Genomic DNA, 19,880 nt, shown 5'->3' with positions numbered 1-19,880 from the left:
ACGAGTGGTATGATGGGATGTACGGACGAGTGGTATGATGGGATGTACGGACGAGTGGTATGATGGGATGTGTGGACGAGTGGTGTGGTGGGATGTGTGGACTAGTGGTATGGTGGTATGTGTGAACGAGTGGTATGATGGTATGTGTGGACGAGTGGTATGATGGTATATATGGACGAGTGGTATGATGGTATGTGTGGACGAGTGGTATGATGGTATGTGTGGACGAGTGGTATGATGGGATGTGTGGACGAGTGGTATGATGCTATATGTGGACGAGTGGTATGATGGAATATGTGGACAAGTGGTATGATGGTATATGTGGACGAGTGGTATGATGGTATATGTGGACGAGTGGTATGATGGGATGTGTGGACGAGTGGTATGATGGGATGTGTGGACGAGTGGTATGTTGGTATATGTGGACGAGTGGTATGATGGTATCTGTGTACGAGTGGTATGATGGGATGTGTGGACGAGTGGTATGATGGTATATGTGGACGAGTGGTATGATGGTACATGTGGACGAGTGGTATGGTGGGATGTGTGGACGAGCTGTATGATGGGATGTGTGGACGAGTGGTATGGTGGGATGTGTGGACGAGTGGTATGATGGGATATGTGGACGAGTGGTATGATGGGATGTGTGGACGAGTGGTATGATGGGATGTGTGGACGAGTGGTATGATGGGATGTGTATGATGGGATGTGTGGACGACTGGTATGATGGGATGTGTGGACGAGTGGTATGATGGGATGTGTGGAGGAGTGGTATGATGGGATGTGTGAAGGAGTGGTATGGTGGGATATGTGGAGGAGTTGTATGATGGGATGTGTGGAGGAGTGGTACGATGGGACGTGTGGAGGGGTGGTACGATGGGACGTGTGGAGAAGAGGTACGATGGGACGTGTGGAGGAGTGGTATGATGGGATGTGTGGACTAGTGGTATGATGGGACGTGTGGAGGAGTAGTATGATGGGATGTGTGGAGGAGTGGTATAATGGGACGTGTGGAGGAGTGGTATGATGGGATGTGTGGAGGAGTGGTATGATGGGATGTGTGGAGGAGTGGTATGATGGGATGTGTGGACGAGTGGTATGATGGGACGTGTGGAGGAGTGGTGTGATGGAATGTGTGGACTAGTGGTATGATGGGACGTGTGGAGGAGTAGTATGATGGGATGTGTGGAGGAGTGGTATAATGGGACGTGTGGAGGAGTGGTATGATGGGATGTGTGGAGGAGTGGTATGATGGGATGTGTGGAGGAGTGGTATGATGGGATGTGTGGACGAGTGGTATGATGGGACGTGTGGAGGAGTGGTGTGATGGAATGTGTGGAGGAGTGGTATGATGGGATGTGTGAAGGAGTGGTATGGTGGGATATGTGGAGGAGTTGTATGATGGGATGTGTGGAGGAGTGGTACGATGAGATGTACGGAGGAGTGGTATGATGGGATATGTGGAGGAGTGGTATGATGGGATGTGTGGACTAGTGGTATGATGGGATGTGTGGAGGAGTGGTATGATGGGACGTGTGGAGGAGTGGTATGATGGGGTATGTGGAGAAGTGGTATGATGGGGTATGTGGAGGAGTGGTATGATGGGATGTGTGGACTAGTGGTATGATGGGGTATGTGGAGGAGTGGTATGATGGGATGTGTGGAGGAGTGGTATGATGGGACGTGCGGAGGAGTGGTATGATGGGACGTGTGGAGGAGTGGTATAATGGGGTATGTGGAGAAGTGGTATGATGGAACGTGCGGAGGAGTGGTACGATGGGACGTGTGGAGGAGTGGTATGATGGGATGTGTGGAGGAGTGGTATGATGGGACGTGCGGAGGAGTGGTATGATGGGGTATGAGGAGAAGTGGTATGATGGGGTATGTGGAGGAGTGGTATGATGGGATGTGTGGACTAGTGGTATGATGGGACGTGTGGAGGAGTGGTATGATGGGATGTGTGGAGGAGTGGTATAATGGGACGTGTGGAGGAGTGGTATGATGGGATGTGTGGAGGAGTTGTATGATGGGATGTGTGGACTAGTGGTATGATGGGGTATGTGGAGGAGTGGTATGATGGGGTATGTGGAGGAGTTGTATGATGGGATGTGTGGAGGAGTGGTATGATGGGATGTGTGGACTAGTGGTATGATGGGGTATGAGGAGAAGTGGTATGATGGGGTATGTGGAGGAGTGGTATGATGGGATGTGTGGACTAGTGGTATGATGGGACGTGTGGAGGAGTGGTATGATGGGATGTGTGGAGGAGTGGTATAATGGGACGTGTGGAGGAGTGGTATGATGGGATGTGTGGAGGAGTTGTATGATGGGATGTGTGGACTAGTGGTATGATGGGGTATGGATGTGTGGACTAGTGGTATGATGGGGTATGTGGAGGAGTGGTATGATGGAACGTGCGGAGGAGTGGTATGATGGGACGTGCGGAGGAGTGGTATGATGGGACGTGTGGAGGAGTGGTATGATGGGACGTGTGGAGGAGTGGTATGATGGAACGTGCGGAGGAGTGGTATGATGGGACGTGTGGAGGAGTGGTACGATGGGATGTGTGGAGGAGTGGTACGATGGGATGTGTGGAGGAGTGGTATGATGGGACGTGCGGAGGAGTGGTATGATGGGACGTGCGGAGGAGTGGTATGATGGGACGTGTGGAGGAGTGGTATGATGGGACGTGCGGAGGAGTGGTATGATGGGGTATGTGGAGAAGTGGTATGATGGGACGTGTGGAGGAGTGGTATGATGGGGTATGTGGAGGAGTGGAATGATGGGATGTGTGGAGGAGTGGTATAATGGGACGTGTGGAGGAGTGGTATGATGGGATGTGTGGAGGAGTTGTATGATGGGATGTGTGGACTAGTGGTATGATGGGGTATGTGGAGGAGTGGTATGATGGGGTATGTGGAGGAGTGGTATGATGGGATGTGTGGAGGAGTTGTATGATGGGATGTGTGGACTAGTGGTATGATGGGGTATGTGGAGGAGTTGTATGATGGGGTATGTGGAGGAGTGGTATGATGGGGTATGTGGAGGAGTGGTATGATGGGGTATGTGGAGGAGTGGTATGATGGGGTATGTGGAGGAGTGGTATGATGGGGTATGTGGAGGAGTGGTATGATGGGATGTGTGGAGGAGTGGTATGATGGGATGTGTGGAGGAGTGGTATGATGGGATGTGTGGAGGAGTGGTATGATGGGATGTGTGGAGGAGTTGTATGATGGGGTATGTGGAGGAGTGGTATGATGGGGTATGTGGAGGAGTGGTATGATGGGACGTGCGGAGGAGTGGTACGATGGGGTATGTGGAGGAGTGGTATGATGGGATGTGTGGAGGAGTGGTATGATGGGATGTGTGGAGGAGTGGTATGATGGGGTATGTGGAGGAGTGGTATGATGGGGTATGTGGAGGAGTGGTATGATGGGGTATGTGGAGGAGTGGTATGATGGGGTATGTGGAGGAGTGGTATGATGGGACGTGTGGAGGAGTGGTATGATGGGACGTGTGGAGGAGTGGTATGATGGGACGTGTGGAGGAGTGGTATGATGGGACGTGCGGAGGAGTGGTATGATGGGACGTGTGGAGGAGTGGTATGATGGGGTATGTGGAGGAGTTGTATGATGGGATGTGTGGACTAGTGGTATGATGGGGTATGTGGAGGAGTTGTATGATGGGGTATGTGGAGGAGTGGTATGATGGGGTATGTGGAGGAGTGGTATGATGGGGTATGTGGAGGAGTGGTATGATGGGGTATGTGGAGGAGTGGTATGATGGGATGTGTGGAGGAGTGGTATGATGGGATGTGTGGAGGAGTGGTATGATGGGATGTGTGGAGGAGTGGTATGATGGGATGTGTGGAGGAGTTGTATGATGGGGTATGTGGAGGAGTGGTATGATGGGGTATGTGGAGGAGTGGTATGATGGGACGTGCGGAGGAGTGGTACGATGGGGTATGTGGAGGAGTGGTATGATGGGATGTGTGGAGGAGTGGTATGATGGGATGTGTGGAGGAGTGGTATGATGGGGTATGTGGAGGAGTGGTATGATGGGGTATGTGGAGGAGTGGTATGATGGGGTATGTGGAGGAGTGGTATGATGGGACGTGTGGAGGAGTGGTATGATGGGACGTGTGGAGGAGTGGTATGATGGGACGTGTGGAGGAGTGGTATGATGGGACGTGCGGAGGAGTGGTATGATGGGACGTGTGGAGGAGTGGTATGATGGGGTATGTGGAGGAGTTGTATGATGGGATGTGTGGACTAGTGGTATGATGGGGTATGTGGAGGAGTTGTATGATGGGGTATGTGGAGGAGTGGTATGATGGGGTATGTGGAGGAGTGGTATGATGGGGTATGTGGAGGAGTGGTATGATGGGGTATGTGGAGGAGTGGTATGATGGGGTATGTGGAGGAGTGGTATGATGGGATGTGTGGAGGAGTGGTATGATGGGATGTGTGGAGGAGTGGTATGATGGGATGTGTGGAGGAGTGGTATGATGGGATGTGTGGAGGAGTTGTATGATGGGGTATGTGGAGGAGTGGTATGATGGGGTATGTGGAGGAGTGGTATGATGGGACGTGCGGAGGAGTGGTACGATGGGGTATGTGGAGGAGTGGTATGATGGGATGTGTGGAGGAGTGGTATGATGGGATGTGTGGAGGAGTGGTATGATGGGGTATGTGGAGGAGTGGTATGATGGGGTATGTGGAGGAGTGGTATGATGGGGTATGTGGAGGAGTGGTATGATGGGGTATGTGGAGGAGTGGTATGATGGGGTATGTGGAGGAGTGGTATGATGGGGTATGTGGAGGAGTGGTATGATGGGACGTGTGGAGGAGTGGTATGATGGGACGTGCGGAGGAGTGGTATGATGGGGTATGTGGAGGAGTGGTATGATGGGACGTGCGGAGGAGTGGTATGATGGGACGTGCGGAGGAGTGGTATGATGGGATGTGTGGAGGAGTGGTATGATGTGTCTATGAATGTTAATGAATGCTAACATTTCTATGAAATCACAAAAGTAAGTATATATAAAACCACGCTTTGTAGCAATTCACAATTTAGTTAATTGTAGCTCTGGTTGATTCGGTGACCCTTGACGGCTTCTTTAAAGAATATACCAAAAATATGGGCATTGATTTTGACCACAATATATTTTTTATTGTTACGCCTATTTTAATACACAAATCGCATAGAATTGTTTACGGAAAATGAATAGAATTGATCAACTGAAGTACTACCGATAGATCTAGCATTAATTTTACCATAACTTTTGTTGAAATAAATGAAGCGAGAATTTTTTAAAATGCAGTATTTATAAGTCAAATATCTGACTCATGTTTGCCACAATGTACAGTTATATAAATGTCTTACTTCATAAAATACAAGAATGTACCTTTGAATTCCCTTTTTGACACTTATTTGGAATGTTTAGTATATAGTCTCTTTTAAGTTCAAGAGCATTCAGAGCACTGTACTGAGTGGCCTAGATGGCGTCTTACAATGTCACATTTGACCTTAGAGACTGTACACCTTTTTTTTTCAGACCCGCTACGTTAATTGATAACACTCTGTCGCAGTAAGAAAGTAAACTGAGGCCTGGAAGAGGGAAAATACTTTCTAGGGGGCGAGTATCCAACTTAGTCTTACTTCACACAGTTCACAGTATTGACACCATAGTAAAGTCTAGACTACTCTAGATAATCGACAGAAGTATCTAGAATTTTAGAGACCCAATGTGTAGTAATAATGGCAATATATCAAAAACATAGTGTCTGCTCATAGTACACATGTACACGTTTGAAAATGTACACGTATTTTATCAGTGTATAGTACATAATAATAACAGGGCCGGCCTTAAGTAATTGAAGGCCTTAGGCGAAGTGGTGGCCCCAAATGAGAATTAAAACTAAATGACGACAAGATAAAATCAAGTTATTTATCAAACACATAGGCCTATCTGTATCGAAATCAATCAATGTATTTTCGACACATTTTTTGAATAGCTAATTGAAGACAATAAGCCTAGATCTTTCCAGTCGAAGCAGATGTGGTGACTTGCCTCTACATCGCTTGAACCTTCATCTTCTGTGACCGTGTTCATAACCTTTTCTGCAAATAAGCCGATTCCTTGACCACTCTTTCTAAAGCCAACCTCTTGTCGCTAGCCTTTTGATGCTCTACAATCGAAATAACGTCTCGACATGTTCACCAAAAGGTTTTCTAACAAGTCAATCTAACCATTCATTTACAAACCTTGAGTCATGGTAAAAACTAGAGCTAGTCTAGCAGACATAGAGGAATAGAGCTTTGTTATGTTTGAGACTTGCTCCAAATTTTTTTTTTTTAGTCCTATGCGAGGCCCCCACCAATCGCAGGCCCTGGGCTGCCTAGTTTGCCTATGCCTAAGGCCAGCCCTGATAACAATAATAATAAATAATAATAATAATAACAATAATAATAAAGATTAGGCCTATAATAATAATCAACAGAAAATTCCTCAGTGGAAACGAATAAAGGGACTACGATGAATTTTGTTTCCCTTTAACGAAACTCGACCCTGGCAGCGCCAGAGAATGAATACTCGTTCATTTCTAACATAATATTAATAATAGTAACAATAATAATAGTAATCTTTATTAGCTGTGAGGAACTTTGTCTTATCATTGTGCATTACACTTAAAAATACATTTCAAGAGTAAGCGAATAATACGATAGCTCACAAAATATAGGCTACCTTCACAGTTTCTCGTAAACATTACATGTGAAAATTACATCAGAAAGTTATATTTTATTTCATGTCTAGTAGACATACCTATTATCTGCCGGCTACATCCGTTGATGTGTTTCCAGGCTATATATTGTTTATTTTGACACGGACCTTTTTTCTTACATTAGTGATAGGTCTAATAGAAAGGTCCAAAAGTAAACGCTCCCATCTATATTCTTTTGGGCAGTGAATTCTAGTATCTATTATGTTGGATAGGATCGGCCCGTCCATTCGAGTAACATTTCTCTTCCCAACCCAATTCTCCGCCCTATTGACGTGTTATTTGCACTCTCTGACTAGTCTTCTGTTTTGTTTTTTTCAGTTCTTATTCGAACTATTGGATAGGCTCGATATTTTGTTTGGCCAGGGCCCAGCAAATCGCAGGCTAATTTTCACATAATATTTTGGCCGCAACCGTCCTCCTGTTTTTTTTTTTTTTATTGTTCACGTTCAATAAACCAGCCAACATTTCAACAACCCCCCTCTTAGCCCGTGATTTCTAGTACATTTCCACTAGCATTATCCACCAGCTTATTGAGGGCGTTTTTTTTTTATTAGCCTTAATCTTGATTGTCCTTTATTTTTTTTATTTTTGGTGATACAAGGGACTCAAATGTGTGTGTGGGGGGGAGAGGGGAGAGAGGGTGATGACATTCAATATTTAAAAATTGTCATTGTAGTATTTTTCGATGTAGGCCTACTTTATTTCTCTTAATTATTTCGATCTATGTCTGAGCTGTATATTACAAGTGTAGAGTACATGTGTAATGTAGGCCTAAATTGTCAGCGTCATAAATCTTTTAGCCCTGAATTAAGAGCTGACGAGAGTTACTCATTTAGCGTGGACCAGTAAGATTAAACACAGAATAACCCAACAGAGCAACCGCGAAAAGAGAATGCTGGAACTAGGAAATCATCATTTGTGACATGTAGGCCTACACCCCCCCCCCCCCAAAAAAAAATCTTTCGACTTCAAACGCGCGTGGACTGACCCCGCCCCCCCCCCCCCCACACACACACACGTTCTCAAATTATATCACGTCAGCACGTTACGTAAAATAATGACATGCGTATTAGAGCTACGACTCGAGTTCCGTCCGAATCATGATCAGTTACTCTCCGGCCACGCGTGTCTTAATAGCATAATAATGCCGCAGGGACATGATTCCATTCCACTTCATGACATGTTTGTGTTAACATGGCCCGTGACACGGAAATGTAGATGTCTCTCAGTCTGCACTATTTCAACCAAACTTGTTTTGTAGGTAAATAGCCAAAGCTTTAGTTCCCATATAAATTGGTTCCCGCCTGCAACAGAAAACAGGCGCTGACGTTTATCATGTAGGCCTACACGACTACACACACAAAACGTGCATAAAGAAAGACATGATGTTTACATACAAGCAAACACAAAGACCAACACAATGCTTTCAATAAACAACAAACTCCTTCCTATTTTACTATCGATTTAAGCACTGAATTGGGTTTGGAAGAATTATGACCTAGATTTAGACCAGTGGTTCCCAAACTTTTTTTGTCTCGTAGACCCCTTGCCATGTTTTCTGGTTTTCCGTTGACCCCCCTGCTTAACTTATATTGCATTTTTGCAAATTCATCAACTCCATTTTTAAAGCAAATGTAGTGAATGGAAGAGTGAAAAAGTAATTGAAAGCTGAATGGTAAGTAAAAGAGATCTAGTTCTGTACTTGATATTCAAATTCCAATTGAAACCTATAAAAAAAAAATAAAAACAATATGAATTACTGGAATCACCAAACACACTGGAAATATTTTTCTTGCCGGTTCATCATCCGTTACTACCGATATTATGTTTCATGTAGGAATTTGTTGTTCTATGAAGTAGTCCTTCAAACATTAAATAGTGATTAATTAATTAATTAATTATCTGTATTTCTTGATCTTTGGTGTCTGGCTCAAATATTCGATCGCGGAACTGTTTTCACTAATAGGAGAAGGCTTTCCCTAAACCTAAGCTTTGAGCAGAAAGGACTCATTGACCTTGACTTGCAACCCACCTAGCAGAAGGAAAATAGAATTCAAACCTCTACTGCCTTGCAGTTATATCAGGGTGGCATTGTTTCAAATGATCCTCCAGCAAAACTAGTTTCATATCGTCATAAAAAGGCACTTAGGCAACTGCTTGTTTGACAAGAAAGGAATGAATCCCAATTTTAAATACTCCACGCTGTACAATCTATATTTCTTTTTGTGAAACATTAGTTACATGTAGACAAAATTAAGCTATTGAAATAATTTTTAAAATTAAAAACAACAATTTTTCGTTTGATTAACAAGATATGTATTTGAAGGATTAACTAAGGTACAAATCATATATTAGTGAAATTAGTGTATGAAATAATTACAATAATGGGATGTGAAAATTAAAGTCACGAACTGCTTAAATAAAATTCATTATCGTAGACCCCTGTGGACATCTCATAGACGCCCAATTTATTTTTTCACTTTCGTAGACCCCTTGGAAGTCTTCGTAGAACCCTGGGGATCTATATAGACCACTTTGGGAATCACTGATTTAAAGGATTTATAAATCCATATTCAGGGGTGGACTGTCTATATGGGCATTCGGGCAAATGCCCTGTAGCGCGAGTGAAATGGTCGCGTGGATGCCACTAAGTCTCGCATTAAATTGTAAAAAGATTTAATAATATTCTTTTATAATAGGAGCACTCGTAGCGTCTTGATTTACAGACTACTCTACAGGGCTACTAATCTAACGCATTTTCAGAAATAATGTAATAGCTATATATAGCCTACATTTGCAGACATTGCTTTTTATAGGCTTCATCCCTTATGGGGAATACTCACTAAGCGATTAACAAGCAACATAAGGCCTATATTTCTTATAATACAATAAAGTTCACATTGGTGTGAATATATTCGGATGAATCTATAAAGGGGCCAATCACAACGCTCCCAGTCTTATAGATGGAACATCCAGTCACATTCAAATAGTTATTGGTATGGATGAGTTTTTGCATCTTCATTTTTTATTCTTGTAACCTTCACAATTACTATCTTGAGCAGTGATAAAAAAAAAGTGAATAGAAAAAGAAGAACAAAGGAGGAGCAGAAACAAAAAAAGTTAAGAAAACAAATATTGCTGGAATCCTTTGCCAAAGAAATGCAGTGAAATTATAAATCTGTGTCCCCGCAAGCCCAAGATATTCAAAAATCGTTGTTAAATCTCATGCTGACATCGTCTGTGAATGAACAAAACACAGTCATATATATTCCTGGAGATCAAGCTACGTTATCCAACGAAGAAACACTAATGCCAAGACAACGAAGATGTAGACTTAAACCGAATACAAAGAGACTTAGCTACAATATGAAACAATATTGACCGTAGGCCTATTGTTTTCCACAAGGATTTTCAATTACCTTTACACAAATGAACACGATAGTCTAAGAGCATATAACATTGTGTATGTATGTTGCCAACTCCAAGATGTAGGATCTAGAATAATCTAGATCTACAAGTTATTAAGAAAGCTACAGATGAGCTTGTGAGGTGGCCGGACAAAAGAATTGAGAATGAAGAGATGGAGTACGAGAACGTGGCTAGGAGTGAACCCGTCTCTTATTTAAACAGACGTTACTTCAAAAAAAGAAGATGATTACGTCCTACACGTTATGCATTTAGTCATGCATATTAACCAATGACCTAAATTCTGCCAAGTCACTGGTTTTCCTGGCTAGCTTAGGCATCCCATTCCATGCTCTAATAGCGCTAGGGAAGAATAAGGAGCATTTGTACAAATGTGTCCGAGGAGAACGTACAGATGATACGATAGTTGCTGTTATAGATACACAATTTTAAATAGATGTCAAATGTATTGAATTATGCTGTCTTTTACGCAAGGAGCTTGTGAACGAAGTCACTGCATATTAAAGATGTGTAAAGAATAGGCTAAGAAGCATCCTAACAAAAGGCAGAAACTTTCAAGATGATTGTTGATAAAAAAGTTCTACGAGTAATCCATTTGGATACAATCGAAGAGTTCGTTTATGGGGGATCTTAACGAGCCTTGTCTGTGAATAACAAGTAAAGTGTTATGTTTATATAGGCTTATATGGTAGCATGATTTTATTTCGCGTTATAAAAAAATCCAATTTCAAGTGTCATTTAGTAGACTAATACCAAATAGTTTTAAAAATCATGAAGTAAACTGTCCATATAGCTAACCATGCAGGCTACCTACCAGTAGAAATGCATTATGTTAGTAAACCCAGTTGTCGTCACATTAGAAACTTAACATAATGATTTTGGGATATGTATAATTCGATGCCCTTCGTGTTATTTGGGGGCCGGATTGCATTGCCCGGATTGCCCGGGCCGATTTTGACATCCAGTCATTCCCTGTCCATATTCGAACCGCCGAAAGGATGCCACAACAATAGGTTAACACACACTGATTCAACACTTGGTTCATGGACCATGATTCACTCGATTCTGGACTCTACACTTCGGTCAACCGTGGGTGGAAAAAAAAAGGGGGGGGCACATTTTATGTGAATATTTACAGCTACTGATATAGGTCATATACTGTCACTTAGATATATGTCATATATTTTCACTTAAATATAGGTCATATACTGTCACTTATATATAGGTCATATACTGTCAATTAGATACTGAAAGTGTCTTATCAAGATATAGGTCATATACTACCATTTAGATATAGGTCATATACTGTCACTTAGACACTGAAAGTGTATTATCAAGATATAGGTCATATACTACCATTTAGATATAGGTCATAACTGTCACTTAGACACTGAAAGTGTATTATCAATATCTAGGTCATATAGTGTCACCTAGACACAGAAAGTGTATTATCAAGAAAGTACACTGTAGGTCTAAATACTGTTGTTTTTCTTTTTGGGTCTCCGTAGAAAAAAAAAAAAACGCTTTTATGTTTGTGCTGTCTGAAATCTCACCTTGACAATCAAGCACAGACAAATCCTATAGCGCAGGGGTGGGCAAATTACGGCCCGTGGGCCACATGCGGCCCGCTTAAGTGTTTTATGCGGCCCGCCGACACCTATAGAAACCAGGTGTGCCCACAGTATATACATATAAAAATGCAAATATTAAATATATTATCTATATAAATTATTGAAACTGTCTCATTATGAAAGTTTTAAGTAAACGAAGATTATGCTTATTGGCTATGGCTATACATCAATACCCTCGATTCAAGACACAATGTCTGAGTGTTGGGTAGGCTTGGAACAAGATGGAAAGTGTAACGACTGATGGAGCTCAATCTTTGACTGAGTAAAAAAATATTTTTAAATAAAGAATATCCCAAACATAAACTCTAAACAGGAAAGTATGCACAAAGCTGCAATAAAATTTCGATATAATCTTGGCCACAATTTCACATTAATTAAACTTATTAGAGCTAGGGGGGGGGGTGTTAACGACAGGGAGTTCCGATTTATAAACAAAATATTCCAATGTATCCGCTAGCGTAGCAAGGGGAAGGCAAAGGAGATATAAAATCTCAAGGATAAAATTGTTATGTTACTTAAGGACATTGACTGTGACTTTGTTACCAATATTTCTAATGAAGAGTGGAAGACAGATTTCATGTTTTTAATTATTGCTGTTGCGATTGGTTGTTTACATATGAAATATAAATGCATGTTAAATCTTTTCAAACAAGGCTTTCCCATTTCTACAGGCAAGCAAAAGAAAATAGTTTCTGTCATTTTCCTTTGCTGAAAGGTGAAACAATTTTTAGTGAAATAAATAAAAGTACAACACTTATTAAGATTCCTTTATTGTGCAATTTATAAAAGCAAATTTTAGACGTCAAGAACCAGTTTTCAATACCATCAGCTCAACATTTATCGCAGAAGCAGATTCGCCCCAGAGGACATAACTCCAAGCAAAGAGAAGCTCCAGTCAGTACTACCACGGGAGTCTTATGGATGCCAGAAGCTGTATTTCCACACTTAAAAAAACTTTGCTGCTGTTCACACTATTTGGGTACACATACATCTGTTCTTCTTCTTCTTCGTTCTCATTTTACATGTTAAAAGGGTTCAGATCAGTAATCCTATATCTGAGATGAACCTCGCAGTGATTTCCGGATCAGGCAGTTCTCCGAATAGTCTTTGGAGAGTCTCTTTCGGGTGTCTTGATTTAGTATGCAACCTTGAAGGGCATGGTCAGCATTCTCTGGTGATGCTCCACAATGGCAGGCTTCGCTCGTCCCGACATTCAACTTCCGGAACATATATTATTGTCTCTTTCAGTGAGCAAACATTTATTTGTGGAAACCAAACAATTATAATTACTAGACAATGTTAACTGACTGTAATTAGACAGCTATCACAGGGGTATCAACTAGTAAGCTAGTTTCACAGATCCGGAACATTATGCACGAGTGTAAAAAGTAAAATACTGCACATTAAGTACAACTGTATATTTGTGGGGATATTGTGATATAAAAAGTCAACAGCAATTAAAAAAAAAATCGTAAAATTGGTTTAAAAAATTGCAAACCCTTGTTGTAATTTTTCAACGCGGAGTGTAAAAAAAAAGAAAGAAAGAAACGTGACTATAATACAGTGTAAATATGAATTAAAAAATATTCTACACACTTAGCTAGCGTATATTTCTAAGATATATATATCTTTTTATATAGATATATAAAACTTTTTTTTTAATGCGGCCCTCGATACAAAAAGGTTGCCCACCCCTGCTATAGCGGCTTTTCTCTCCCAGGGACTTTTATTTTGTGAAGTCACAACGCGGGTCCAGAAATACCGGTATTTAAAGAAACTTGAAAAAGTCGTTCAATTCATATTACTAATTTAGCTTCATTTAATAAATCTATTTCATGTGAATTTGTGATCCAAATCTATAATTATCCTTGTTGAATTGATTGCCTTTACGTTTAAATTTTAATTTGTGGATGACGTTTCTGTTCTTTATTTATTACGAAGTTTTGAGTTTATGTGAGGACAAAAAATGTGCTTGATTTAATTATTGCAACTTGAGATGTTAATTTTAATAAAGCAGAATAACTCGACATTCCTCGTTCTATATGCTAGGACAAATTTGTACAAATGCTCCTTCTTCCCTAGTGTTATTAGAGCATGGATTGGGTTGCCTGAGCCAGACAGGAAAACCAGTGACAAGTATATTGCATACAGCCCTCTAACCTCTAAAGTTATAATAATTTGCGCAAAGAGAATAAATTATTCAATTATTCACTCATAAATTTTACACAAAAGTAATCCCTCATCTTGGATTACTTTCCTGAGAAGGTAAAACAATAGTAAATAATATTACAATGATAGGGCCTGCCTGCATTAAGACATTGCAAATCTATGGAATATTTTATAAAATACATGCCTTTAAAAACTTGGACAATTATTAAGTTCCAAGAAAGTGTTTAGTCACTAGTGTTTATTGAAAATGTAAACTCAACCTAGTCATTGGTTTTCAAGACTGATTCAGGCAACCCATGGTCGAATGGCACTTGCAATAGTCTTCTAGATGTCAGAAGAGCACTTTGCAACATAAATATTTGTTCTGTATTTGAGGTCGTTTACGAGAGCATCTAGCACTACTGCATGTGTCTGTGAATTGCACACAAGTTAAATAGAGTAGGCCTACTGACAGTGAGTCACTTTAAAAACCAATTGCCACAGCTATGTGTGAACTCTATGCAACCTGTCTAATGGACAATAGTGACAAACTGTTTTGTCTAGTAAGTGGGCGCTGGTAATACAAATGTTGGGGCATAAGATAAAACAAAACTATAGAAGCCATGCCATTGTAAATAAAATGTGACATGCGAATTATTTAATAGTTTCGAAAGTGGGAGTCGCTCAACTTTTTAAGACTTAGGTTTCAAAGTAAAATATGAACCAAAGCAATTTCGAAAGTGGGAGTCGCTCAACTTTTTAAGACTTAGGTTTCAAAGTAAAATATGAACCAAAGCTATGTCAGTCTTTGTGTGGGAGCGTAAGGAGATGTTTCTCTCCAACTACTAAACGTCTAGATCTAGAAATTACGAACCAAAGCAATGTCAGTGTGTGTTGATGCACTTTTGTATAAAGCAAACGTATTTCATCATTTTGGACTATTCTACTTTTAGCGAGCGTGCTACAGCTGGGCTGGAGGCTCTAGTAAGGACTGATATGCTCTGCTCTGGGTTTGATGAGTTGTTAAAGTAATATGGTGGGTGTGTGGTGGACATTCTACAAAAGAGTGGGAGCACTGACGGCATTGGGATAGGTGTGTGAGATTTATTTATTATATTTAGAAGATATAATTTTATTGTAGGCCTATACCATCTATGTTTGTGTCCTGGTCTGATTGAAAGATTTGCTCTTTGCGGGGAGAAAATTAATATTGTTCAATTTGGCATGGTCTTTTTCTGTACATAGCTCGGCGTGCGCTTCTGAATTCTTACTGGTTGACCTAGGGCCGGCCTTAGGTAATTGGAGGCCTTAGTGAATAGTGTGGTCCCAAATGAACAGAAAAACAAAAAATTAAGACCGAAAAATAAACAATGAATTGAAAACCTTCCTGTATCTATATCTAAATCAACAAATATGACCCAAGTTAAATTCATATAGCACCAAAAGCACATTTGTGCTTCAAGGACGATTTGCGATCACCAGACAAACAATTTAATGTTTCGACATTTCACAAAAAAAAAACAACAACAATGGTCTTCAAACATATGTAGTCTAACAAGTAGATCTAAACATTAGTAAATAAACTTTGAATTATAGCTAGGTTAGTAGTCATAGAGCTATAGAGTTTTGCTATTTTTGAGATGTTTCGCAAACGTTTTCTTTTTTTTTTTAAATTAATTTCATCAAATCATATAGATCTACAGACTTTATTTATACAACAAGGAAGCCTAAGATTCGCACTGATATATAGATATATATGTCATTTAAAACCCCAAACAATTAGATCTTATTGGTTGTATATAGGCTAGCCTTAAAATTCAAGTTAAAGTACATTTAGTGATTGACAAACTTTCTCTGGAAATATAGATATAATTATATTTATTCAAACCCTGATAGGACCTTCTGGTCTTAATGTGGGCATTATACTGATATAGTGCATTTCGATTTGTCATACAAGGGAAGATTATGTCAGAAAGCAATGGTTTGACCATTTTTTTAATTTACTCATGAAAAGGAAAGTGAGCTGTGAAAATAGGTTTATCCATTGACAGAACATATTTATGTTTAATCTAAAATAATGTGAAAATGGATTTACACAGTTTGTCATAGAATTTCATTTTTCCATAGAAATATATATGTATTTCTTTTTATTTAGGTAAGTAACATTCACACCAAGTTTCATCAAATAGGTTATATGGTTGTATATATATTATTTATCAAGATTTAATGAAAAAGTTGATTTATTGTTACATTATACCAGTCTCTAATATGTATATTAAACTAGCAGAAATGAACAGTGCTGCTCAATGTATTTTCAAAGGTAAAACATAAAACAAAGTAAATACAACTGAAGTAAAGACATTTTTAAAACTTGGCATCTCTAATGATCTAATATAGATTTATTATTATATTCATGCAAAGTTTAGATTTTAATTGATGTTGAGTTTTAATAACAACATACAACTTAAAATTCTGTTAGTTTAACATAACATAAAGCATGACTAAAATCATCTATTAAATTGATTAAATACAAATATATTTTATTTACAATAAAAGTCCAGAACATTTTACATACCTGTCATGATTCTTTCACATATTATTATTTGATGTAAAACGATTACATTTTCCAACTGATATATCCACTTAGCTCATTAGTCCAATTCATGTCAGATTTATGAAATGAATTGGGTCACTGAATTAAAAGAACTTTTTTTTTATGAAAAACAGCCAGTAGTAGTGGTAACATTTTCAGGATTCAAGTTCAGTACAGACTTAATCCAGAATGTAGAATATTTATGAAAATACTCCTAATTGAAGACTGATTAGACCATCTCTTAAGGTTTAAAATTAATATTAAGCATGGGTTTAGTGTCTAGGTCTTGATTCAAACTTACAAATATATTTTTTGTTATGGCCCAGGTTCTGTTCTTATCTAGAACTTCAATGTTTTGTAGAATTTCAACATTCAGATATAGATCTCTACATCTTGAAAATTAAAACACTGTTGTTTTGAGTTATGATTATAGTTAACATCTAGTTAAGATTCTTAATGAGAGTCTAGTAATAGTAAAATTTCTAGTTACTAGTAGACTACTACTCTTTACCTCTAGGTCTCTATTTACTATAATATATGATACTTTTGATAGTACATCTAGAAAAGATCTATATTTATATTTTAGTTAGTAGATTTAGATTTTCTTATGACACATGTAGAATATATAGTATTATAAGGATCTAGATCATTGGACTCAAATAGATCTCTACGTATTCTGTATACTTATACTAGAGTCCTTTATGATTATCTATAGTATTATAATATTAAGTATATATAATATATCTAGTCTGATTAGATTTTAGATCTAGATCTAGTAACTATGGCTGTAGATTACTGATTAGGTCTAGAAATTTATAAATATAATAAATCATAGGTTCTAATTCTAGGTCTATGTATATCTATAATCTATACTACTTAGTCTACTAGATCTAGTAAACTACTACTAGACTCTAGTCTATAGCATAGGCTACTAATGATGACTAATCTAATAGACTTAGACTATACTACTATAGTGTTTATACTAGTCTATACTCTATAGCCATTCACTTCTAAAACTTAATGGCAAAGAAATAGCCAAAAGCACAAATAAAACGTCACTTGATAACATAGATGAAGGAAAACGTTTCCTGTTTCATTCCATTTTGTCGCCAATAAAGGTCATGTGACACACCTAACATTCTCTGTCTCTCTAAGGCCCTAGTTTTTCTATAGGACCTAAGGTAAGGCTAAAACGAGTGTCAACTGTGTACCTGTGCGAAGCAGGCAATTTGGGACGCATATTTTTTCTTTGACACTAACTTGTGGCGCATGCGTGTACCCTACGTCTGCGTCCCAGCGCTGAGTTGAGAAAAAAAATCGACCTGGTTGTGTTTTCAAACTACAAAAGCCTCTCAGGTAAGTGTTTACTACGACACAGTTAAGGGCCTTGGCCATGTAACATAAAGGGGACATGACTTTTTGTTATGAGTCTACCGCGCTGTGGGAACATAATTCCTGTCTATCAAACAAATTTGTAAAAAGTCTCTGGCTGGTACTATTTAATTATCTGATAATGAAATTAAAATATTTTTAATGAGAGACCTTATTGAATAAAATTAATATTTACCTACTGTACACAAATTGTATAGGCCTACAAATCTAAATGCATTAGATCTAGATCATGTTATTAAAAGTATCATTATCAATGTGTCCTTTTGTGCGTATTTTAAAATGTTTTTTAACAGAACTTATATTAACACGGCCGACTTGAAACAGTGGAGGATTAGTTACGCGAACTGTCACATCACCCTATGGCGAAAGTCAGGGATATATGCTGATATCAACTCACTTTGTCTGGGTGGAATCTTTTACACCTTATTTCTCCCACTTCCCATTCTCAGATCAAGTTGAAACTTTGCACGATTATTCATTGTTGATGACAACACATTAAACAATAATCTTTTTAACTAACAACGCATTTAGGATAAGCTATAAGTCGCTCTTTTTAGCGGCCCCCGAAAGGGGAAAAGACGCTATTAGTTTTGTGCGAAATGTCTGTCCGTCTGTCCCGTTTAGATCTCGTAAACTAGAAAAGATATTGAAAATCCGACATCACAATATTTTAGACCATTCAAAGTTCTGATGCAACTGCTACTTTTTTTTTTTTCTGAAAGCGAAAAATATATTTTTTAAAATCAGTTATGCAAGCAGTTTTTAAAGAGAAAATGCTAATTAGTATGCATTATAAGTTAGACCTAATTTAAAACGAATAGTAGCCTAATCTTGTAAACTTTATTTTCCAGAACATTTTTTTTTTTATTGTGGAAATTTTTTTTTTGAGGATTCGATTAAGAGATTGATCGAGCCTTTTCAAAACAGCTAGATCAATTATAAGACATCAGTTAGGCCAGGGGAGGCGCGGGGGTCCCGGGTTCGAATCCTGGTGAAGACTGGGATTTTCAACTTTGGAATCCTTGGGCGCCTCTGAGTCCACTCAGCTCTAATGGGTACCTGACATTAGTTGGGGAAAAGTAAAGGCGGTTTGTCGTTGTGCTGGCTACATGACACCCTCGTTAACCGTAGGCCACAAAAACAGATGAACTTTACATCATCTGCCCTATAGACCACAAGGTCTAAAAGAGGAACTAGTTAGGTAGGTTCGCATCTAACTTTACATTCACTTTCACCTATCCTTTAGGTAGGTTCGCATCTAACTTTACATTCACTTTCACCTATCCTTTGATCTGCGGGACCGTTGGGGCACTACACAAGATCTGTTAACCTTCTTTCTCCATTCTTATCTCTCATTTGTCTTTGATATAATTTCATTTGGATGTTCTTTCTGAAAATATTGAAGCCTGCCTGGGTGGACCACTTCGGGGGCCGATTTTGAGTTTGTGTTTCCACACAAACTGTCTTTTGTAACCTTGTTAGATTATGTTCTTGCATAATCTGAGCGTTCATATCGGTGATTGAGAATGATTTTCTAGGCTACTACTTAGTTACGGATGAGGGGCTTCTCTTCTTGGTCTCAATGAGATAGAAGATGAGGTGGACATATTTTGATACTGAATATAGGACTTTATTTATAGTTGGTTATTTCCCTACTGCTCATGTCACATAAGTTTTTCAAGATAGTTCTCAGTACTGCTTTAACCTACCCACACTAGGTATTAAACCATCTAAATAGCTGACTAAAGAGAGACATTTCAGTAATACTTCTAAATATTTTATGAACTTTATATGGTCATAGGAAAAATCTTGAAGTGAATTTAAGTTATAAAAATGTGTATACACATCTGTTACTAAATACAAACAAATAAAAAAAACATTTAAACAAAAAAAAAAAAACTCATT

The 19,880-nt window shown here is 39.1% G+C and overlaps 1 protein-coding gene across 9 annotated transcripts in view; it reads right to left on the bottom strand.

Annotated features, from left to right (window-relative positions):
• Window positions 1–17,783, bottom strand: part of LOC106066321 (uncharacterized) — a 37,670-nt gene extending 19,887 nt beyond the window's left edge. Inside the window, exons 1-2 of one of the 9 annotated variants that reach the window (XM_056032798.1) lie at window positions 17,643–17,783; window positions 16,566–16,975 (exon numbers count right to left, since the gene is read on the bottom strand). In XM_056032798.1, the coding sequence (XP_055888773.1) occupies window positions 16,566–16,572 (7 nt within the window). In that variant the 5' untranslated portion in view covers window positions 16,573–16,975; window positions 17,643–17,783. Of the gene's footprint in view, window positions 1–16,565; window positions 17,048–17,566 lie in introns of all 9 variants that reach the window. The other 8 variants (XM_056032803.1, XM_056032802.1, XM_056032800.1 and 5 more) reach the window with 8 other exon arrangements.
• Between the last annotated feature and the right edge of the window lie 2,097 nt (window positions 17,784–19,880).

Source organism: Biomphalaria glabrata, chromosome 6 (assembly GCF_947242115.1).
Source record: "Biomphalaria glabrata chromosome 6, xgBioGlab47.1, whole genome shotgun sequence".
NCBI lineage: Eukaryota > Metazoa > Mollusca > Gastropoda > Planorbidae > Biomphalaria > Biomphalaria glabrata.
The sequence above is the reverse complement of the archived record's forward strand: the minus strand, read 5'-3'. Positions and strand labels throughout refer to the sequence as shown.